General features: G+C 54.0%; 5 protein-coding genes across 5 annotated transcripts; all 5 read left to right on the top strand.

The window, feature by feature from the left end:
• The first annotated feature begins 6,859 nt into the window (after positions 1-6,859).
• On the top strand, positions 6,860-9,715 carry LY79DRAFT_546010 (glucose transporter rco-3). The gene is made up of 3 exons (XM_060557207.1): positions 6,860-7,430; positions 7,562-7,831; positions 7,897-9,715. The coding sequence occupies exons 1-3, from the start codon at positions 7,315-7,317 to the stop codon at positions 9,227-9,229; spliced, it is 1,719 nt and encodes a 572-aa protein (XP_060416751.1). The 5' UTR covers positions 6,860-7,314; the 3' UTR covers positions 9,230-9,715.
• Positions 9,716-10,378: 663 nt separating this feature from the next.
• On the top strand, positions 10,379-11,218 carry LY79DRAFT_588378 (IBR domain-containing protein; the record flags this gene model as incomplete). The annotated part of the gene is made up of 1 exon (XM_060560912.1): positions 10,379-11,218. The coding sequence occupies one exon, from the start codon at positions 10,379-10,381 to the stop codon at positions 11,216-11,218; it is 840 nt and encodes a 279-aa protein (XP_060416752.1).
• Positions 11,219-13,416: 2,198 nt separating this feature from the next.
• LY79DRAFT_546019 (PIG-P-domain-containing protein) lies at positions 13,417-14,467 on the top strand. The gene has a single exon (XM_060557208.1). It carries the CDS (start codon positions 13,514-13,516, stop codon positions 14,252-14,254), a length of 741 nt encoding a protein of 246 aa, XP_060416753.1. The 5' UTR covers positions 13,417-13,513; the 3' UTR covers positions 14,255-14,467.
• Positions 14,468-14,734: 267 nt separating this feature from the next.
• LY79DRAFT_510279 (actin family) lies at positions 14,735-16,217 on the top strand (the record flags this gene model as incomplete). The annotated part of the gene is made up of 2 exons (XM_060554148.1): positions 14,735-14,789; positions 14,848-16,217. The coding sequence occupies 2 exons, from the start codon at positions 14,735-14,737 to the stop codon at positions 16,215-16,217; spliced, it is 1,425 nt and encodes a 474-aa protein (XP_060416754.1).
• Positions 16,218-17,790: 1,573 nt separating this feature from the next.
• Positions 17,791-21,546, top strand: LY79DRAFT_667744 (transcription initiation factor TFIID subunit 1; the record flags this gene model as incomplete). The annotated part of the gene is made up of 4 exons (XM_060563427.1): positions 17,791-20,783; positions 20,882-20,938; positions 20,990-21,178; positions 21,243-21,546. The coding sequence occupies 4 exons, from the start codon at positions 17,791-17,793 to the stop codon at positions 21,544-21,546; spliced, it is 3,543 nt and encodes a 1,180-aa protein (XP_060416755.1).
• Between the last annotated feature and the right edge of the window lie 1,728 nt (positions 21,547-23,274).

Raw genomic sequence — 23,274 nt, forward strand, 5'->3', positions numbered from 1 at the left:
ACGAAATCGAGGGTATAGGCGAATCCTGACTCTTTGCTCTGGGGAATGTTGGCAGGTGGTGGCAAGCAATGGGTTGAGGGATTGAACGATGCTCCGGTTTGCATATTTATACCCACGGATGGTAGAAGATGGCCTCACTTGCTGCTCTTGGCTTTAACCACCAGAAACCTTTTGTTGAGAGAGAGGTGCCATTGGTATGAGTTTAATGTGTGTGTGTGTGTGTGTGGGGGGGGGGGGGGGGGTTGAAATAGAATCATGCAATTCGGTCAGCCGCAAACGAGCCTTGGGGCGAAGCTGCACCGAACTGATGGAGTCTTCGGAAGAGGAGTAAGGACATTCATCCTAAATATAGTGTGGGTGAATATATCTAAGCCTGGCAGACCTTCTCATCAAGTAGACAGAATTGCACGTCACGTAGCATGACCCTCAGATGCTACGTAAATATGCTGGTGACGGGCGGTCGTCGCGTCTAGAGGCCACAAATTGAGCCTCATGAACAAGGGTTCGCCACATATCGAGCCTCTGACGCGGGAAGGGTTGAACCGATTCGCTTATATGTAGAAGACGATACGAGTCATAGTTCGCCAGGACCGTGGGCCCTTCATGGTTGCTCTTGTTTCTCGCATGTATGCTTTGGAAGCTTCCGCAAACATGGCATACATAATTCATGACAGATTACAAACCAAAATGCATTCAACGTAGCAGTTTGAAAATGAAATCACTTTGGTAGTTTAAAATGCTTGGGCCGATCCAGATGGTATGTCCGATAGGACCTTTGTGAACACGCCACTCGTTGCCGCTGGCTTCCCCCCTCCCGACCAAATCCATGCGATGACAGTAGATGCCCAGGCTCCTCCGGGTACCACCTTTTACAGGTTCCTTGGAAATCTCGAGCGTAACCTTTACTATGGTACCCCGAAGTATGATAGAAAATTGTGCAAGATTTTCAATCACTACCAATCTCGTAAACTTGCGGAGATGACAATCTGATACTCTATACATATCTCTTGGTTTGTATGTTGATTTCGGGAAGAACTATGCCGAGTACACTAGACTTGCAGGCAAACTTCTACGCTGGGACCAGACACTTCAACCGGTGAATCTAGGGTCTTTGCTGATAATGTGCTACATCAAGCAGTATTCTTGCTCTCATTGCAGTGCTCTCAACCGCGTCCGCCTGACACACTGCGACCCCGTCATGGAGCGACGCCTCGTCCCGAACAGGACGATGTTCTTCGACGTCATCAATAATTTTTACTGGTCTCCTATGGAAGGCTGCAAGGGGCTCGTCTTTGATAAACACCTTGGCGTCCACAGCTGCCTAGAAAGAGACATAAGCAGACACCAGGAGCAACGTGGGCCCTAGCCAAGACGACGACGACGATCTGCGTTGAGATCAAGATTTCGATAACGACCACTGCAGTGGTTTCAGATTCTCATAGAGGCTCTATCATCACTACTCGAGTTGGGGATCCTGATCAAATTGCGTTCTCTATGATCACCGACAGGGAAGGTCCACTGCTTATTCCAGTCGGCGAGGTTCGGGAGAAACCCAAGTGCCACCTTCCCCGGAACGAGTTCAACGGCAGAAGTCAAAATGGGATGGCCAGAATACTGAACCAGCACTGCAGTATGTGCTTTGATAACCTCACTGGCCTCAACGATGCTCTCTATAAGTAGGCATGTAAATGGCCGATGGTTTGCTGGTCGAAAGTCGAACTAACACGAATGATGCAGGTTGTTGTTGGAAGAAGCTCTGGGAGGCGGTAGTGGACCACGACTCGGTGGCATTATGTATTTCTAGGAATGCGAATGTTCGTTACCTGGAGAGAAGCAAGATATGTGGGAAATAACCCACGTTGGCAGTGGCCGGGAGACAGGAAGAGGGAGACATACAGAGGGAAACCCCGAAGGGCTATATACTGTAGCCGGCATGAAGCTTATCAACCCGTTGAGACCTTGGTAGACGAAATCGGCCACGCCTCAAGTAATACTGCCCCCTATAAGGGATAGAAACCTTCTGCGGTTACCGGCGTACGCTTGGTCATAAGATGTCCTGCCAAGGTGTATCAGAAGCCGCCCCTGGGTGAATCACAGCATCTTACCCTCGAACAGTTTCCTGCCACATGGCTCTCTGCACCTGGAACAAACCAACGGTACACCGGTCTGCATCGTGACAGGCTCGGCTCAGGTCCCCCCGCCGCGGAACCAAGAATAGCACCCAAACTTCCGTCCATGTATTCTTTGAGTACCACGTCGAAGCCAGCATCGGTGCACTCCCTGGCCACCAGCTGCAACGATCACCGTCTCAAGGAGAGCGAGCATACAGAAGCAGACACCCGTATCCTCCAATGCCGGGCACGACAACCGAGGTCGGAGCGCAGCGAATATCACCATGTCCACATCGCGGAACGGCACCCCCCCCCCCCAATCTTGCTCCCTGAGATGAGGAGTGACATCTTCTACACCCCCTGCCTTTCCTCCACCCGTCCATGGGGACGGTGCTGAACGCATCTATCTCCGCCGGAACTGTACGTTTGTGACACCTTACGGGTCACATAAAAAGCCTCATGGTAAATACTCGTCGGCTGTGCCCTGTTCGGCTAACTAGCTTCAAGTGTTTCCTGTACAATGACTGTGCATAACGGACTCTTGACACCTGAGCGATCCGTCAACATACCCCAGGAACAGCTGGAGGGTTCCCATGCCGGTCGATTGCAGGACGTTCACGATGTATAGGCCGCCTGAGGAAGGGTTGCTCATGGCTGTGCTGTGGCAACAGGGCTGAGGTTCAGGAAGATGCGAGATCTAGAGATGTAATCGGCTGCACAGGAAGGCGCAGCTGTCATCCAGCAACTACGCCATACGTCTAGTCGACAAGTAATATGCATTCTTTTACATATCGGCCATCCATGCCCACCACAGGCATAAAGGCGCGTACCTCCACTATCATCGTCGTCTTCAGTCGCAGTGTACCAATCAACCTCGATCACGAGCTCAAAACACATCACGGCACCAGTTAGCCAATGAGTCCCTCGGCCCGCGACCAGGTGCTACGACCAGCAGCCAAAGAAGGGCGCCAAGCGCGCCTGTTCTGCTAATGCTGACAGCGGAGAAGGGGCTGAGGGGAGTGCACACACACGCGGAGCCGACCCAGAAATCCCGCGGGGCGGCTGGTGGCACCTTTCCCCCATTCTCACTCCATGCAGGGTCCGTTTGTGCAGAGGCCTGAGGTTCGCCTGGTGTTCGCTTTCAAGGTTCCGCGCAGCGGCCCACGTCGGTGCCGTCGATCTCTGCATGCCGATCCCGAAAATCAGATCATCGTCCAAACGCCATATAATACAGCCAGTACTTATCGGTGGGAACCGGCCCATCGTTGCGCGTATCCGCTCCGCCCTCCGTTTAGACCCCGGAGATAACCTCGTGTCGACCTCGAACAGAGAGTTGACCGACCGCTACAGGTATTGGACAGCTTGAAGGGTTGTCCCTTGCAGTGCTATCCAGGCCAAGAAGCCCTTCGCCATGCTTCTAGCAACACAATGCCCGGGACTACTTGCCCCGCCTCCTGACGTAAAACGAGCCAAAGTTGGTGGAGGTGAGTAGGTATGCTGACAAGCAAACAACCTGCCCGAGAGATACTAGGACAAGCAGTGGTATGCCAAAAGGTGCCCGCCCTATGCGATGCCGTCCCCCTTCGCCTTCATGCAAAGCAGCATCTACCAGCAGGACGAGCACCCGTAGGAATCATCGATGCTTGAGTCATACATTGAAAAGAGTTAAGTGTTTGCAGTGGCGCAATCTGGTGCACCTTCTTGCTTACCTGCAAGCGGGATCCGCCTATACTAGAGATGTCCAATGTGACAGTCACCCAACCTATGAAAACAGAGGTGACTGAGCGCCACACTTCAAAACATCTAGGCTACCACAAGATGATTATTGTCCCCCTGGGAGTACTTTTCTTCTTCTTTAAAGGACGTCTCATTCTCCTAACGGGGAATAGGAGCCTGGACTACAGAAGTTCAGGAAGTCCATGCAAAGGAGCCAAGGTCGATGGAGGTACTCAGAATAGAATTGGTCCAAACACTGGACGAAGCAGCAACGCAATCCATCCGGCATTGTGATGAGAAGAAACCCGCCTTGTTTATTCATTCAGGACAGCGACTATCGATGCTAGGCTTGGCATACACAATCGTGCAGGGGGGCTAATTGGATACTAACTTACGCACCCAAAGTTGTCGAGACCTGTGGCACTGCAATACTTCCAGGAATGGCGAACGCCCGAAACCAACGCAGGCAGGATCTCGGATGTGACTTCAAACAGCTCCTAAGTCACCACCTCGCCGTCTAAGTGCATGTCTCAGCTGTAGGTTTGGATTCAGCCTCCGCATGTAAGAGGAACCCGCAGAGCCAAGAGATAACGGGTGCCAGTACTTGTAGAGACCGTAGCGTCGAGACGGGTAGAACCGAACCGAACCAACTTTGCTGAGAGAAATGGTGATGGAGGAGGAGCGAGAAGAGTTTGTGCCGTGCACCTGCATGGTCATTGGGTGAGGTCGCGAGTTGAGTGCGTTGTACAGACTACTAGTACTGGGCTCGGACAAGGAGGATCTCTGAATGGCCAGAGTCCAAGAAATACAACCGGCAGAAGAAGGATGCTTGCCAGCCAGAGCATCGGCTGAACTGAAAGGTAGTCAAACAATAGTCATTTAAAAAAAAAATTGCAAGTTGCTTCCAGCCGAACATGTAGTGTAGGTGAGGAGAAGACGATGGCGTGTTGCAAGTGTAGAGGCAGCGCTAGTAGCGCCACGTACCTTGGGGCTGGAAAAGGAGTGTCGGCTTGCCGGTCCAGGCTATGACCTAGGTACCTAGGTACTCCGTATACCTTGAGATACTTGTCTGCTTATGGCAGGCGGCAGGCGGAGTTTCCCCGCAATATGCCTGCGCTCGTGGAGGCCATTTGCCAATTCCTTGTCCGCCACCCCCCCTGCTGCCCGGCTGTTGTCGGATGACTGGGGGGGTCACACTGTGCCTTACCACAAGTCCACGAGCTGGGTTGGTGGTATGTGATTGGAATTCGGCTCGGGAACACAGTGTCTTATGCCCCCTCCCATGCTCTGATTGAGTTTCCCCAACTAGGGCCAACACCATGTGTGCCGACTTCAACGACTGTGCTGGCAGAATAAGAGCAATTCCCTAGTCATGGTTGCGTGGGTTGCGAAGGTTGCGACCGCCTGTCGCCGACATGAGGTGTGCGGATGGTTCACCGTGATGCTCACATCCCGCGCCTCTTCGCCGAGGTCGATAGTATCGAAATTGACAGGTGATGCAAAAACGCATGTAGGTGACAAACACAGGGTGTCGGGCGAACGCTCCGTCCGATTTGGCCTTGCCATGTTCATCCCACAGCAGGCCGTCAAAGATGCGACTGTAGCTCGCAACGCTTCTCCCAAAGTTACAAGACTGACTTGGCCTGCTGCTGCTTACACTCATGGTAGGTATTGTGGCTTGCGGGCCACATGCTGCACGGTTACCATGCACCCGGCCTACTTTGCCTTAACCCAGCACCTGCTGCATCTTGCAACTTGGCAGAAGCCATGAGACGGTCGGGCAGTTGGTGGCTTGACTAAGACGGGTGAGCTCAACCGCTCAACGCTAGTTACAGTGCCGGGAAATGCGAGCTAATCGTCTGCCGGCTCGCCTGTCCCGACGTGATTGTCTTCCAGTGAAAGACAAGAGAACCAAGGCCAAGGACTCGACTCCGAGTACATGAGAAGGAGCGTATTGACTCAGCAGGATGCATACAGTGCTGCACTGTCCGGTCCGTACCTTGCCTGGCCTGACATTTGTAGACTTTGGACGCGTTCCTCACGCTCGGGACACACTAGGCTAGTCAGATCAGGCCAGATGACCCCTAGGTGTGCTTCTGCGTCTCTGAACTGTATTGTAATTACAATCCTCAAGTCTGTGTCCTCCCCCTCATTCCCGACAGTTAGTTTCTTCCACGTGCAGCTGGGGCAGGCAGGACAAGGATAGTGAACAAACATTCGACCGAAGCTTTCGTTCATCAGCCCAACCAAAGGTCGGGCTACAAGGGAGCAACTGTGTTGTCAGTCAACCTTTTACCTGTACTCGTACTAAAACCCTTTACGAAGCACCTCCACTTACCGTCCACAGAGACTGTTCATGAGACGGCAGAACAGAGGATTGGCAGCGACAACGCAGTACAAAACGCCCTCGTCCGTGCTATATGGTTGCACATTCCTTCCCGCCATTTTTACCTCAAAGAGGGAACAAAGACTAATATACTATGCCTCGATTGAGTATAGCGTTGTAGAGAAGGTACTGTAGGTGACTGGCGAGCTGAGCATAACCAGATGCTCCCGAGAAAGAAATGAGCCAATCATAGCCGCAGCCACATGTCCCGGGGGGGCACTCGTACAGTAGGTAAGTAATACAGAGTCGGTACTCGCCGCGCAGGAGCGAGGCCTGAAGAAGAGGACTGCACTGCATGATTGAACTCAGGTAAGACAGGCAGCCGTCACCTTGCGAAAACCGCGCTGATCCAGATCCCCTCGCCTGGCCTCGCCCTGTGACCACATTGTTCCTTTTCTTCCTCCTCTTCCTCCTTCTTCTGTTGCTGCGGCTGCTACTCCTACTGCTGCCGACTGCTCCTGCTTCTGTTCTTCTTCCAGGGGGGCGTAGGTAGGTGGTTTTCTGACAGCAAAAGCAGCACAGTGCCGAGCGTCTTCCATGTTGGTTACCCTCTCTGCTGCCTTCGCCCCCATCTCCACAATTGTCACCCCTCTTTAGTCGTCCTGACTGGCTCATCCCCCCTCTCACTCCCCTCTCCGCGTCCCACACACCCCGGACTCGCGCTAGCCTGCTTTTTCCCTCTGTGCCGTCCTCTCTGGGCTGGCTCCCCTGGCAGGCTCTCTCTCTCTCTCTCTCTCTCTCACACACACACACACACATACACGCTTCCGTGGTGTTCTGGGTTCGCTGTGGCTTTGGCCCTTCCTTCCGACTGACCTGCCTAAGTAAACTAGCCGGGTCCCGACCGTCCGACTTTCCTCCTTCCCTCGCCCGTCCGTCTCCCTGCTTCCTTCTCCACACCAATCTGCCCGTCTGTTCCATCCTATCCGTTCATCGTTACCCACACTTTGTCGATTCACCACCTCGAACTCGCTTGCCGCTTGTCAGTCAAATGGTCGCCGGCCCATTTCGACCTCACTTCCCCACGACATCTGAGAGAACCGCCCTCTTGTAGCACCACGATCACCTTCTGGACTGACTTCGTCCACCGTCCCATTCACCATGGCGATAGCCATGGGCTGGCAGAAGCCCGACAATGTCGCCGGCTCGTCGGCCCCGGCTATCATGGTCGGCCTGTTCGTCGCCTCGGGCGGATTGCTCTTTGGCTACGACACTGGGTAAGCAGCCCCCACGAACCCCGATTCGTGACTGTGTGCTCCGAGGAACAAGAGAAATGCGAGCCACGCCATGGCCGCTCCTCGTGGGACTTAGTGTCGAATCTATGAGGCTGATTCGCGATGCGCTTTAGAACAATCAACGGCATCATCTCCATGACTGCTTTCCGACGAGACTTCACGACCGGCTACACCGAGAACGGCCTGCCCACCATTTCGCCCGCCGAATCTTCTATCATCGTTGCGATCCTGAGCGCCGGTACCGTACTCGGCGCCCTTTTGGCCGCGCCCATCGGTGATACCTGGGGCCGTCGCATCTCGCTTATCCTGTCCGTCGGCGTCTTCAGCTTTGGCGGCATTTTCCAAGTCTGCGCGCACGATATCCCAATGCTCTTAGTTGGAAGGTATGCTGGGGGAAACAAACCATTGTCCATCTGCCGTGGAGCGCGTTGCTGATGAAAATATGCAGGTTTTTTGCTGGCGTCGGAGTTGGTTCCATCTCGGTGCTCGTGCCCGTCTACCAGTCAGAAATGGCCCCGAAGTGGATTCGAGGTACTCTCGTATGTGCCTATCAGCTTTCCATCACGATAGGTCTATTGTCTGCATCCTTTGTCAACATCTTGACCGAGAAGTTGGATACCGCCGCCGCATACCGGGTACCACTCGGCCTTCAGCTAGTGTGGGCTGTCGTTCTCTCCATCGGCCTTCTCATTCTTCCCGAGACACCACGCTTTCTCGTCAAGCAGGGCAAGCCGGAGGCAGCAGGTCTTTCCCTCAGTCGCCTTCGGCGTCTCGACATTACGCACCCCGCTCTGCTCGAAGAGCTTCAGGAAATTGTTGCCAACCACGAATATGAACTCACGCTTGGCCCAGACTCCTACAAGGAAATCTTTTATGGGTCTCCCCATCTCGGCCGACGAACTCTTACGGGTTGCTGCCTGCAGATGCTGCAGCAACTCACAGGTATCAACTTCATCATGTACTACAGCACATCCTTCTTCGATGGCGCCAAGGTCGAGAACCCTTATCTTAAGGCCCTCATTATTAACATCATCAATGTCGTTTCGACTGTCCCGGGTCTCCTCGTCATTGAATCCTGGGGTCGGCGCAAGCTTCTCATGGTCGGCGCCATGGGCATGGCGGTTTGCCAGCTTCTCATTGCCTCCTTTACCACGGCAGCCGGAGAGAACCTGCAGCAGGCCGCCCAGACGATACTCATCGTCTTCTGCGCCGTCAACATATTCTTCTTCGCAGCATCATGGGGACCCGTGTGCTGGGTCATCACGTCCGAGATATATCCTCTGAAGGTCCGTGCCAAGGCCAACTCGATATCAACCGCCTCGAACTGGCTGCTGAACTTCGGCATCGCATATGGCACACCGTTCATGGTTGGACAAGGGGCCGGTTCGGCCGATATCGGCCCCAAAATCTTCTTCCTCTGGGGTGCCTTTTGTATATTGGCTGTTCTTTTTGTGTGGTGCATGGTCTTCGAGACCAGTAAGATCAGTCTGGAGCAGATTGACGAAATGTACGAACGTGTCGACTACGCCTGGAACAGCACCAGGTTCGAACCAAGTTGGAGTTTCCAACAAATACTAGACGAGGGCTGGTCACCAAGCGGTCAACCTCCTCCAGAACATGAACTGCAGCAGACGCAGACCAACTCAACCACGCAAACCACACAATCATCACAAACAAACTCGAATTCGGCAACATCGACAAACACGGGCGCTACCGAGAACTCGACTTCAGCAGAAGCGAAGATGCTGTCCCAAATGGGCAATGTGGACTTCAGCTATTGATCATTATACCCATCATCTACTTTAAATGTGCTGTTTACCATTACCACTCTTCTTCTTTCATTGATTTTTCTTTGTTTTCCTGTTCCGAATCATATCCCGGATAGCAGCGTTGGAGTTTATGATGAACGGAGTTTATGGGGGGGGGGTTACTGCTTATAACCACTGACGGGCGGTTGGTTTTTGGTTTTTTTTTGGGGGGGGGGAGTGTCATACTAGTTGAAATGGGAAATGCCACCACATCGCAGCGGTCACTTGGACAAGGAAGAAAGAAATCACGGTCGACATTGGCGACAAAATCCAGTGTCTTAACGACGGAGTCACCGTTTTTGGCGCAAAGGAGCCGATGATTTACCAAAAACTACCTCTTCGGGCTTAAACACCTAACAGAAGACGGTGGGGAAAAGGCAGCTTTAGCCAACTGAGAAGATGGGAAGGGGGCGTAGTAGCCCCGTTGTCATCTACGAATTTGACTCAACTTAGTCCAGCTTTGCTTTGCATCTGTGCCCTTCGCTGTTTCCGTGACACCATGAATCCCCAGCACCAGTCTCTGACATGGAACATACTCTACCCAACACGGTTGAGTAGATGTGTTGTTGAAGCAAGCATACACTTAGAAACAGCTCTGGACTCCAAGAAAACTACAAGCTATAAACTCCTGGTGGTGTGTTATTGCTTCCTGCATTAGATGGCTAATCTGGAGATATATAATTGGCCAAGACCCTGACACTTTTCAACATTGGCTGGCTTCACCTTAACGGCTTTCACCTGAACTCGTTGTAAAATCAGAATCTTTTGTATTGGTCCTGGGACTCAAAGGGCGGCATAGGATTTGTCCTCGGTGACCGGGCCCAGATGACGAGTAAACTAATTCACTGACTTGGTTCTGTCAGTATACCCAGCACGATTACCGTCCACGCAATTCGGAACCCTCGCTCGTTTCTACCTCGTCACTCACAATCAGTCACTCCTACTGCGCATCTTCCTACCATCTGTGTTATCTGGTAGTGGAATGTGCTCAACGCTCAACTCACCGGAAAGACAAATCATGCCGTAGCTGTCACCTTGGCAGGATTCAACAATAGTGAGGCCTCGAACGCGAGTGGGTAATACGCCAAGGTTTTGAGAGAACAATTACGTGGAAAAAAAAACATGGAACTCTTCCAACGCCTCGACGATGACGTCGCAAACCTCGTCATAGGCCTTGGTCTCCTGAACCTAGACACTCTCCGCTTCGCTACTGACGAGGAAGTCCAGAGCGCGGCCACTCTGGCTCTACAAATGGCCGATCCCGACATGCAACTCGCCATCGCCATGCGACAGAGCATCGCTGTAGACCGACGATCGCCCAACAGCGACGATAATCCCGACGACCCCCGTGAGCCCAGGCCGAGACGGTACATCCCCTGGGAAGAACGCAACCGCCTCCTCGCCGAAAGCAGGCCCAGCAGTGCAGCGTCCTCAGAGGCCGAAGGGGGCCATGGCCGAGGGCCTGACTGCGTTGTCTGCACCGGTGGCCGACAGCCCAAGAGCCGCCTCCCCTGCGGTTGCTGGATGTGCCCGCGGTGCCTTCGGGCCTGTATCCGGGCGGGCCTGCGGCCGGGGAGCTGGCCTCCGCGGTGCTGCGAGCCGCTGCACCAAGAGCAAATCGAGCAGGCGGACCGGGATCGTCCTGGATTGTTGAGCTTGTACGAGCAGATCAGGGCGGAGAACGAGACCGCCGGCGACGAGAGGGTGTATTGCGCCAGGCCGGCGTGTGCGTCGTTTATACCGCCTCGGGGACCGCACGTCAGGGAGGATGAAATGGAGTGCCCGGCGTGTGGCGAGGGGACGTGTCGACGGTGCAGGCAGGCCATACATCCTGGGCGGCCGTGCCGGGAGGAGGATGAGGACGAGATGCTGATGGACGCCATGGACGCGTATAGCCTCTCGCCTTGCCCGCGGTGTCGCCGGATCATCGAGCTGGCGGCCGGATGCCATCACATGACGTAAGTGAAGTGTCGATACCATGCGCAACCCACGCCCTCGAGCCCGCTAACGAGTATCCTTTCTTTCCCGATTACCGCAGGTGCCCGTGCGGGTATGAGTTCTGCTTCCAATGCGGCAGCGCTTGGCATGGACGATGTACTCGTGGGTGCGGGCTCTATCCACAGCAGGGGCAAAACCGCGTCCCGGTGCGCGAGCGAGACGGGAGATATCATCAGGGGCAGAACCCGGACGACTTTCCCGCGATTGTACGGCAGGAGGGTGTGCCTCAGCCTGAGCCTCTACCTCAACCACTACGGCTACCGGAACCGGAACCGCAAGCCGGCTTGTTTCGTCCACAAGTGGATGATGGTTTGTGGGAACCTATACCCCCAGGTCAGTGACTCCCATCCCAGTCAGAAGAGAACAGAGAGAAAGTGCGTGTGCGTGTGTACAAGGCTTATAAGAACAGCCTCACCTCCCTTGAATGTTCGTCTAGCAGGTCGCCCCGCTCCAAATAATCGTAGCTGAATGAGTCAAGCTTCCGCCTGCCATCATTGACAGGGTCTGGGAACCGCCTGCTAACTATTGGACTGTAGAACGTCTCCAGGCAATGCCCCAGCAGAGATTTCAAGTGATGGACTGGCCAGATATGGAGGATATGAATCGCCAAGGCCGCAATCGACAGGGTCGAGGCCGGTATAGCATCGTTATGTATTATACAGACGGGTCCAACGCTGAAGTTAACTCGATCACCCCCCCCCCCCCCCCCCCAAACCACTAGACGACACTCCGCTGACTAGGACCTGTAGCCCGAGAATCGATACTGGAGAGCCGACGCCAGAGCTCACCGTCGTAGACCCCAGGAGGGCGCGCGTGCGTGGCCCATTTTCGAGATCCACCCCGAGGACCCCCAGTGCAACCACCACCTCCCCACGTCGTGGGAAGTCGAGAATATGAACAACCGACCGATGCTGCCGCAGTGCATCTTCTGCAGGTCACGGGACGGGGCTGTCTATTTCCGGTGCCGGACGTGCGGCGTCGTGGCGTGCAGCATGCACTACTCTACCCGGTTTGGGTTGGCGTGGGCGCAGGCGGTGATGATCCGCCAGCAATTGCAGAACCGGGTTTGGATCGAGGAGCCGCGGCACAGAAGGGGTGAGTCTTTCTCCTGGTGGTGGTTTGTTTCCGCTTTCGAGTGGATGTAGCTGACGCGAACGAATGCAGGCTGGCTCCGACATGCTCTCGGGCTCTGGTAAGTCCAGTTCCTCAATGGAGGACGGGGAGCTGCTGGCGCCGGCTATTAGATTTAATATTTCTTCTCAAGTGGGTAGCAGGGCTGGTCTCCAGGTGACGGGCGGCGGTCTTGAGAACAGCAGGAAAGATGGAGCTATGGTCGTCAACGGGTACCGATATATGTGGACTTGGCCCATATAAGTACTGAATAGACTTCCATTCAGCCCATGGCTTTGCAAAGCATATATGTTGCATATAATGGCTTTTTTTAAGCCTTTTCTCTTTCCCCTTTCTTTTTTTGTCTCCACTGATCAACAGAACCTTCGGTGTAAACAATCTAGCGATGAACGGGCTACCCTGGATTCGTTACATTAGTAGCTTAATAGGCTGATCCTTAACGACCTACATAATGCCACAAGTAGCTTCAATTCTGTTATTTTTGGTACGTGCACTGTTCCGATTAGATTATTGCCTCTTTTTGATATCGCGCTATCGGGCTTGACACGAACAAGACATGTTGTATGAAACTCACCTCGACTGCGTTATAGAGGTGCAGTAAAAAAGCAAGGCGAATAGAATCACTCAACGACACTGTATTGTTGTTTTCCACGGTCTGTTGATAATTCGCGTTACTTACAATAGTTTCACCAGAGGCGCAACAAAATTAATACCAAACGATCCTCGTACGGAAGACTCTTGTTGATGGAACGGGAGTGACTGTGGAGACATCCTCATGTTTGTTGATGCCTATTTTGTTGCTGTCTGACAAGACTACTGCTAGAACAACCAGCGACTTTTGGATAAAGATCTCGAAAATCGTCTTCTGGGACTACTGAAGATAAGGAGCATGGCCGTTGACAACAGGAAGGTTAAAATACCCAAGTTATGTAATCATCGCCAAGCCATACACATATGCGGCCCCACTACGCCGTCCACATCCCGGGCACACGTGGAACCGAGGGGGGTCGATTCTAGATTGCAACTGGAGCCAGCCTGGGATATCGCAATTCTGCCACCCGCAACACCACGTCCAAACTGCCCCAACATCGACAGCAGAGCTCCGACAGCTCGGGCGTCCAGCCCAAAATGTCACTATCATCAGACGAGGAAGACCTAGTTCTCTCCGACGACGAATCCATTGCGTCTGGGTCTGGTAGCGACGGCGAGGAGCTGCCCCCGCGACCCTTGCATCATAACTACTTCGCACCCCCCTTCTATGGCCGCCCGCCAACCCCTCTACCGCCGTCGCCGTCACTGACGTCGCTCCTCCGACCTTCGCGACCTACGACCCCTGATGCCTCAGATGACGACTTCGAGCCCCTCCCCCGCGCATCGCCGCAGGTACCAACCTACGAATACTATGGCTTCGTGCTGTACCTTTTCTCGACCTTGACCTTCCTCGTCTACTTGCTGTGGTCATACCTCCCTTCTCCCTTCCTGCACGCATTGGGCATCGAATACTACCCGAACCGGTGGTGGTCGCTCGCGATCCCAGCCTTCCTGACGATGCTAGGCGTGTACATCTATATCGCGCTCGCGGCGTACAATACAGAGATCTTGACGCTGCCACTGAGCTCCATCGAGACAGTCGTCGATGACGCTTCTAAAGTGGGGGTGATTGATAGCAAAGGGCGGCTCAGGGACGGACCAAAGAGGAGGTCGAGGGACAAGAGGGATAACCGGCTTCCCGGGGGAGGGTACAATTGGAAGAATATATGGAATGAGGGGACGGACGCAGTGATGGACATTCCACTGGCTGGTGCTTGCGAAGTGCTCTACGGAGAAGGGCGGGATTTCGAGTCGGAAATTGACTATATTGTAACATGACATTTGGGCTTTGGCAAATTACCCAGAGTTGACGAATTTTGGAATTATATGAGATACCCCCTTATGCAGCTTCGCATAAGTATACTGCGCCCTTCAAATGTATGTTAAATGGGGGGGGGAATCAATGTGATAGAAAAGCTTCCTCCGTAAAACCCTAAAGCATAAGTAAGGTCGTCTCGAGGGTTTCATAAACATCGGTTCAAAATGTTGGAGAACGCAACATGCAATTGCGAACAGCTGTGTCTCGGTGAACAAGCTCACACCGAGAGCTTGTACAGTGTGTCGCGCTACGGCACGGTGGGGCTGTGGCTGGAGACTCAGCCTTGCACCTTCGGCCAACCACCGCGCCAAATTCTGTCAAGACGCGATCTTCAACTGGACGCAGCATCGCAACAACCCACCACACCGCCTTCGAACCATCCCAATCATCTCGGTGGATTGTCGCATCATATCTATAAGTCCAAAAAATTATAAAAAAAAATGTCTCAACAACCGCTGTCATCGTCGCTCCAGCCGACCGACATTTACGGAGGAGGTAATAAGGTCATTCCCGCTCCACGATGCGCGTCACCCAATCTAACGATTGCAAACAGACGAGGTTTCCGCCCTAGTTCTCGACCCAGGCTACTGCACCACGCGCGCTGGCTTTGCAGGCGAAGATGTCCCCAAGTCCGTCTTCCCGTCCTTCTACGGCCGCGTCGGCTCCTCCAATGCCCCAACCACCGTCTTCGGCGACGAGTGCCTGATTCCCCGCGCCGACCTCGAGGTTCGCAACTACATGTCACGCGACAGCGTCGTCGAAGACTGGGATGTTGCCAACAAGCTCTGGGAGCATATGCTCATCACGCGCCTCCAGCCCGCTCGCCCAACTCCCCCGTCCAAGAATGGCCTCAACGATGATCCTAAAGAGGAAGTGGAAGGCACGGCCAACGGGGACATTGACATCGCCATGGAGGACGTCGAGACACAGGAGAAGGCTCTGCAAGAGAACCCGCTTCTGATGACCGAGGCGCCCTGGAACAACGCCAAGTCCAGAGAGAAGGCCATCGAGATCATCATGGAGAACTGGGGCTGCCCTGCTTTCTGGCTCAGCCGAACGCCTGTACTGGCTGCTTTCGCCGCCGGCAAGGCTAGCGCTCTCGTCATCGACGTCGGCGGCTCCAACACGTCTGTCACAGCGATTCACGACGGCATGGTCCTTAAGCGATCCATTCAGAAGTCTCCTGTTGGCGGCCTGTGGCTGTCCTCTCAGATCCGCAGCCTCTGGGAGACCTCGGAGCCCAAGATCGATCCCATCCCTACGTTCATGGTTGAGAACAAGACCCCCGTCGACGCTGGCGCACCTCCCCAGTTTAAGCAGCGCCAATTCGGCTTCTCCATCACCGATTCCTTCCGCGCCTACGAGGACGAGCGTCTCATCACCGAGTTCAAGGAGTCGGTGGTAGAGACTTGGCGTGGACCTGGTAAGTACTCTATGCCTCAGAACGAGGACTTCGCCAAGACACAGCCCGGCCGCGTTTTCGAGTTCCCCAACGGTGCCAACCAGATGTGGCGTGAACAGCGATACAAGGTCTCGGAAGGCATGTGGGATGAGACGGCAGCGTTCCCTGCCAACAGCGAGGAGTTCCGCCTGAATAAGTCTCAGACAATCCCCGAGCTGATCCGCGCTGCCCTGAACGCCGTCGATGTCGACTTGCGCCCCAATCTTCTCGGTAACATTGTCGTCACCGGCAGCACTAGCTTGCTTAACGGCTTTAACGACCGCCTGAACAACGAGCTGACGGCCATGTACCCCGGCCTAAAGATCAAGATCCACGCCGCTGGTCTCTCCAGCGAGCGCCGGTTCGGTGCTTGGATCGGTGGCAGCATCCTAGCCAGTTTGGGTACCTTCCACCAGATGTGGATCTCGCGCAAGGAGTACGAGGAGAACGGTGTCAGCATCGTCGAGAAGCGTTGCAAGTAAATACGGTGGTGGTGGAGAGAAGATTACGTTGGACACGGGAAGCAGGAGTATGGCGGGAGGGTCATCATCCGCGTTTACGCGTTGCTAAAGAAAAGGCGTACGGAGTTTGCAAAAAAGGCTTTTTCTGATAATCAGAGAGGGAGGGAGTCAAAAGATTACACACACCGAAACCGTTGTGGGGTGCCAGCTGTACGTGTATGCAAGCGTCCCTTGGATGGTACTAGATAACTTCTACGGAATACACAAAAGTGTCAAACTAGCTGGGCTGTGATCAGTCACCACTGTAGAGACTTCTGGCCCTTCTCCTAGATAGGAGAGACACGCTGACCCGTTGTCACTGCCTGGACTACTCATGCAAAAGCAAAAGAAGATAAGCCAACATGATTGGAAGATTATGCCGAAGCAGCAATGAGGGCAATCGCACAGGAAGCAAGAAACCTCGTCTTAGAGCACAATCAATCGTGTATGCCACACCCTGGCGATGGTCAGCACTTTACCGACCACCTTAGGCATGGCAAGGACAGCCTTCTAATTAAAAATATGATACTCTTGCTTTGAGTATCAGCAGTTTTCAGTTCGGGAGCATGAAATGTCTCGCTCTGGTTCTGATAAGCTCTTCGTCGCCTGTGGTTCTACAATCGTTTGCTAATTGCGACCAGAAACCGATCCTTTACCACTCACTGACTGTCTTACACTACGCTTCTCACCCGGATAGGCGGATGGCTTACAAAGTTTATTGTCTTCGTGCCCCCATTTTTTCTTGTCCTTTGCCCTTCTGATTTCCATGGGCGCAAACGTGAAGTTTGTTTCCCGTTCTTTCTATTCTCGAAGGCAGCGACTAATTGCTTCGCTTAGTTGCGTAGGGGGACAAGACCCACCCACTTTCCCTCTTCCACGCTTCTCCACCACCTCATACCTCTTGACCTCACACGTTTCTACTTCAAAAGCGAGCAACCCTCAGCACAGTTCGTGACGGCCCAAGACCCTCTCAAGTTAGGTAGCCAGCCAACCAAACTGTCATTTTTCAACACATATCACTTTCGCCACCACGGTGTCAACCGAGTATCAATCAATATATGCTTTCACTCACATCGACGCCCATCAACGACAACATTCTTCTAACGCTAGTCTGCCAATTATCGCCATACCACATTCACCCTCATATTCAGTAAGGGGCAGGCGGGGCCTACCTACCTCAGCTCGCTGTTGAATTTAGGTATGGCAGAAACAGCCCCAGCAGCCTCGACCGGGGTAAAACGGGCAGGCACGGACCACGAAACATGGCTGCCTTCTTCCAACACAGACTGATTGGCTGACACCTTATGCCTCAGGCACCCATGCAGGAATCGCACCGGAGTCACCCAAATTTCTGCGGCTCTACGTGAACTTTCCCTCCTGCTTCCCCCAGAGCCGAGCGACGCGTCGCCCCATCGACTTCACGAGCTTCCACCAAACGAGCACAGTCCCCGCCGCATCGCCAACGACAACTCAAGGCATGGTATAGATCTGGAAACGGTCGGCGCACAATATCGGAGGTGCCAGAGGGGCGGTATTCGTGCAAAACATCGACAATATGGGCGCCGAAACTCCCAAGTCCCCACCCCTTAGCGAGCTTGCTCAAAAGACCCAGGACGCCCAGGACGACGAGCAGATAGAGCGAACCTTGAGTCAGCTCCAAAATGGTGGTGACCTAGGTATTACTCTCGATGACACGCCATTCGATCAATCTGGTAAAGCAGACGACGCCCAGGACTTTGAAGATATCAGCGACGATGATCTCCCGGATGAAGAGGAAGGCAACGTCGCCACTTCCTTGTCCGTTCCAGGCCTTACCGACGACGGAGGTACGAGTAACGACACCGACGACCTGTTTGGCGATGGCCCTTCCTCCCCGATCGAGGCGCCTGGTCCGCCATCGCCGGCCCCTCACGTTCACGATCTCGATGATACGGATGCGTCCCAATACCGAGACATCAACTTCGACCCCGAGCCCGGATATGAGGCTGCTAACCAGGATCCTGAGATCCCCGCGCCTGCAGAGACTGCCGAAGACCTGGTCAAGCAAGCCTGGCCGACTTGGCAGAAGGGTGTCATACTGAAATGGAACGAACTCCTGCCTCCCAAGAAGGCTCGGTGGATCGAGAAGAAGCCTTCCAAGAAGCCCAAGACCCTCATGTTCTCCAAACTCACATTGGATCTCGCTGCCGACCAAGAAAAGCTTTTCCGCATTCCTGGACCCGCAACCGTGACCCGGAAGCAGCGACGGATTGACGACGACTCCAAAGGGCTCGTGACATGCGCGTTGCAGGAATCCTCGGATGAGGCCGAAGCAGAAGAATTCAACCTCGAGCAGGACTCTGACTCGGAGGCTGTTGCGGGATTCACACTCCAGGACATCGAGATGGTGTGCGATGACTGGTCCATTCGCATCGAGCAGGCCGAGCAAGATTTCAGTGACCAGAAGGCGAAAGCAGCAGCGGCCGAGGCGGCAACAGCTGCATCCATCAAGCGCGCCCACGACGATGCTTTCGACTTTGACTGGGAGGCTGAGTTCCTTGAGGATGAAGAAGTAAAACCGCCACCACGGAAGAAGACGCGTCCTCCGCCGCCAAAGGGTCTGCCCGAGATTCCGCGGTTCACCGCACCCTCCTTCGACTCCTTCGAGGATGTGACCAAACGTGCATCCAAGCGCGTCATTCTCGACCTGAACGACCCCTACCTAATCTTGGAAGAAGCCGAATCACAGCGTGGCCCCAAGCGTCAGCGCGTTGAGCATAAGATGACGCGCATGGCTAACGGGCACATGAGACCTGACTTGTCCTCTCGCTTTAATATGTCCAACGACGACGCGTACGAGGCGCTGAAAGAGAATCACCAGCACAAGGTTAGAGCGACCCTGGGCAACCTTGCCGTTGAGCACAGTATGCCGGCTCTCAAACTTGCATGGCCCTTCTACAAGGTCAAGCTGGACATTCGCAGAGATGGATTCCATCGACCTCAATTCAAGTTCGGCAAGCACGAACGGCAGACCATCAGATTCAGCAAGCTAGGTTTCCACAAGCGTAAAACGATGAAGGGCAAAGCACACGAAGTCTTCAAAACAACCAAAGATTTGGGCATCACGGACAACTCTACAGCCGTGCTCTTCGAGTACTGCGAGAGGACACCTCCGGTTCTCTCCAACTTTGGCATGGGAAACCGTGTCATCAACTACTACCGCAAAAAGAAGGTGGACGACGAGGAGACGCCACCAAAGATGGATATTGGCGAATCACACGTTCTGTTGCCTGAGGACAGGTCGCCGTTCGCCATCTTCGGCGAGGTTGAAGTCGGCCAAACGATGCCTACTCTGCACAACCAAATGTACCGGGCACCCATCTTCAAACACAAGCCACGGTCTACCGACTTCCTATGCATCCGGAGCTCAACGGGTGTCAACGGATCAAACTGGTACCTGCATAAGATTGATCATCTTTACGTGGTTGGCCAAACATTCCCTTCTGTCGAGGTTCCAGGTCCCCACTCCAGAAAGGTTACCAATGCCTCCAAGAACAGGATCAAGATGATCTCGTACCGCATGATGAGAAGGAATGAGCATAACCTAGTCAACTTATCGGAGGTTACGAAGCACATTGCCGAAAGCACAGACGCCCAAAACAGGCAAAAACTGAAGGAGTTCCTCGTCTACGCCAAGGTTGAGAAAGGTCTTTGGGGGCTGAGACCGAATGAACAGCTGATGGACGAAAATTCCATCCGTGCTATGATCAAGCCTGAAGACGTCTGCTTGATCGACGGCATGCAGCTTGGGATGCAAATGCTAGAAGATGCTGGGTTTGACCCCAACAACGTCAATCTTGACGAGGAGAACGAAGAGCCTGCTGAGGAAGATGACGATGAACGCACCGGCGCAGGCACTGCCAAAGGCAGCAAAAAGGCTGCCGAGAAGAACGAAGAGAAATTGGCCGACAAGATGGCGCCGTGGAAGACCAGCAAAGCCTTCATTGATGCATGCGCTGGCAAGGCCATGCTCAAGCTCCACGGGCAGGGAGATCCGACTGGCCATGGCCTTGGTTTCAGTTTCATACGGACCTCAATGAAGGGTGGCTACATCGAGACTGTTCAGAAGGGTGGCTCTCATACCACTGCCGCTGATGCTATGGCGGCGCATCCGGATACACAGCGTATGAAGAACGGGCACGCTTATAACGTCAAGGAGCAAGAACAAATGTACAGAAAGGGCATTCGCGAAATCTGGGAAAAGCAGAAGTCTAGCCTGGAGGACAGCACAGAGAAGGATGACGACCTAGTCGTCCCTCCGCCGCCAGATGAAGACGACCGATTCAACCCGCAGAGAGCCCAGACCCCCGCGCACGCCGACGAAGGAATGAGCCAAATCACTGGCCTGACAACATCCACCAGTCGGAACCAACGAAAGAAGCTGAAGATTACCCGAGAAGTTCTCAATGAGCAGGGCGCTGTCGAGCAAAAGGTCATTGTCATCGAAGACCCTGTCATTATAGACCGATACATCAAGAGAAAGAAGGAGCTGGAGTTGGAGGATTTCAAGTACGAACTCCCACCACTACGGTTACCCGATCCCAATCCCCTTTCAGGTCTATCCTTCAATATTCATGCGTTCCCCGCTCACATAATCATGTGTTTAGTATCTACGAAGGACGACCCACCGGAGTCGCTGACGACGACCGACGTCGCCTGGTTGAGTACGCAATATCCTTCAGTAGATGCCGGACACTTGATTAACCACCTAGCAGAATTGATAAGGAGCTCGAACGGCTCAACAGAAACAAGCAACGCCGCATCGGACGAGAGCAACAGAAAGGGCTCCACCGATCGAAGAGCGGAACCGACGCCGGTTCCCCCGAGGCAGACCGGGCTGCCACTGGCACTACCCGCAAGTGCGCCAATTGTGGACAGGTCGGACACATCAAGACCAACAAAAAGTATTGCGCCTTTTGTTTTTCTTCTGCCTCCCCGCCCAACCTCAGACCTCAAGACCATGTTCAGACGTGGGGGAAACCTTCGTTTTGTTCTGCAGCGCAAGTTCCTGCTCCAGCGGCGTCGGAGGGTGCTAGTTCACCCCAAGGTAACCCCGATCCCCTCAATGCAAAGACGCGACGAGCTGCAAAAGTCAAAGAGCCGCGAACTCGCAAGCTCAATGGGCAAGCAGCTGGTGGTCAAACGGCCAGCGGCATCCAAGGGAGAGCCAAGAGAGCCTCCAAAACCCAAGCCCAAAAAGTACAAGTACAATAAGTACACTCAGAAGCCGTACTGGCACAGCAGCACTGTCAACAATAGCAGGGTCACATAAGCATCTCGTAGTTCGAATGCTCTGTACCCGAGCAGCAATACCCGTCGCTTACTTGGGGACATTCTTTTCCTTTTCTCTGTCGCTTTCGTTTTCATTTCGTTTCGTGCGCGCCTTCCCAAACCCGACCTTTCCGCACCCAAGCTGACTGACTTTTGCAAAGGCTTTGTCCTATGCTCAACGGTACGATGAAAACCGACAACGGCATCGCGGAGCATGGTGGATTTGGCACCTACAATGCCCCGGCGACCGGTGCCGGCTCTCCTGGGCAGTGAACGCTTGGCGACAACGTCGATTTCGGACGACAAATTCCGCAGCTCTCATAAGCTACGACGGACCAGGCGTTGCAGGGTTGCGCATCGGAACATGGTTGAGACGGCCAAGGAACCGGACAGCCGGTATCTGCTCCCAGTGGCTACCAATGGATAACATGCGACTCCTGCAGCTGGTCGCTCAACTACCGACGAACGTTCCAGAACAGGAAAGGTCCCCCACAATCAACCGTCCCCGGTTGCTAACAATAGAATCATGCCAAGATCTACGCGCAAGGGGTTCAGGCACGGCGACCCAGTTCAGGTTGATACTGAGAGAAACCCAGCCTATTGCGTGCGAAAGTCTGGTGCCAGAAGACCTCGGGCATGAGGTCGGACCGACCGTTCCAAAAACCGGAATCATGCACTGGGCAGTCAAGGAAGGGGGGGATGGTGGGATGGTATGGACTTTTGGGCTTGGGATTCGGATTGGAACATATGTTACTGGACGGAACAGAGAGGATTGCTCTCCCAAGAACCACGAAAATTGAGGCCCAAGGGGTGTTTGGCAAGCGGTTAAGCAAGCATGTAATGATGCATCGGCACGGCTTCTAGTGTTGTTAAGTTTAGCCACAGCCGCGAAACATGGACAGCTAATCACACAAGAAGACATTCAAACGACCAGGCCCTCGGCGACAGATGTGTCGTAGCTCTGCAGTGAGAATGGCGTAGGATCAGCTTGCCAAGACTGGGTATCCCTGGTTGGTGTGCAGCTCTCCGCTCGAAGAAATGTGTGTGTGTGTGAGTGTGATGGTGGGTAGGTTGGAAGGTCAGCCAGCAACGGCTATAAGAAACCCCCACAGAGCTGCTAGTGTTTTTGTTCAGGCCGGTACAGGGAGGGAAACGGCTATTCGGCAGGCGGCACGACAACAATGCAATATGGATTCAAGTGACGGGAAGATAGAATGGTTGGTGGGTAAATTGGGGGGAGTTGTCACTCGTGAAAGATTCGGACCTAGCACGTCACCGCCACCAGATTGACGAATCGGGCAAAACGCGGACGACGGAGCGGGTTCAATAACGGGCGGTGACGAAGTGAAAGCGCGCTTTGTAGTGTCCGTAGCATGTTTGAAGCCTGGGTAGGAAAATGTGTGCACGGGCGGGCAGGAACTGAGTGAAGAGGAGAGGGAGTGGGAGAGTGGGAGTGGAGGAGAACGTCAAGCACGGGAAGAGAGTGGGATTGGACGGACGGAACAATGGCGAAGGACAGGTGAGTCGTGACAGAGCGCGGCCCAGACAGAAGAGGGTTTATCGGCTTGGCGGCTTTCGAGAGAGTGCGAGCAAACAAGGTTGGGGACGCCGTCTGTGATCGATGGGGGAGTCGGGCGAGGAGTGGATTGGGTTGCCCCGGCCGGCCGGCCGGTTAGTCAGTCGTTTTGTCAGTCAGTCTGTCAGTCACCCACTATTTTGCGGGTACGGA

This window comes from Colletotrichum navitas (assembly GCF_030913465.1).
Source record: "Colletotrichum navitas strain CBS 125086 chromosome Unknown LY79scaffold_14, whole genome shotgun sequence".
Classification (NCBI taxonomy): Eukaryota; Fungi; Ascomycota; class Sordariomycetes; order Glomerellales; family Glomerellaceae; genus Colletotrichum; species Colletotrichum navitas.

Bases quoted from the DNA above. Each gene is read 5' to 3' on its own strand.
- LY79DRAFT_546010 (XM_060557207.1), top strand. From the start codon at position 7,315: ATGGCGATAGCCATGGGCTGGCAGAAGCCCGACAATGTCGCCGGCTCG. The intron at 7,431-7,561 runs GTAAGCAGCCCC...GATGCGCTTTAG, and splicing joins CTCTTTGGCTACGACACTGG to AACAATCAACGGCATCATCT. The intron at 7,832-7,896 runs GTATGCTGGGGG...GAAAATATGCAG, and splicing joins CCAATGCTCTTAGTTGGAAG to GTTTTTTGCTGGCGTCGGAG.
- LY79DRAFT_546019 (XM_060557208.1), top strand. From the start codon at position 13,514: ATGTCACTATCATCAGACGAGGAAGACCTAGTTCTCTCCGACGACGAA.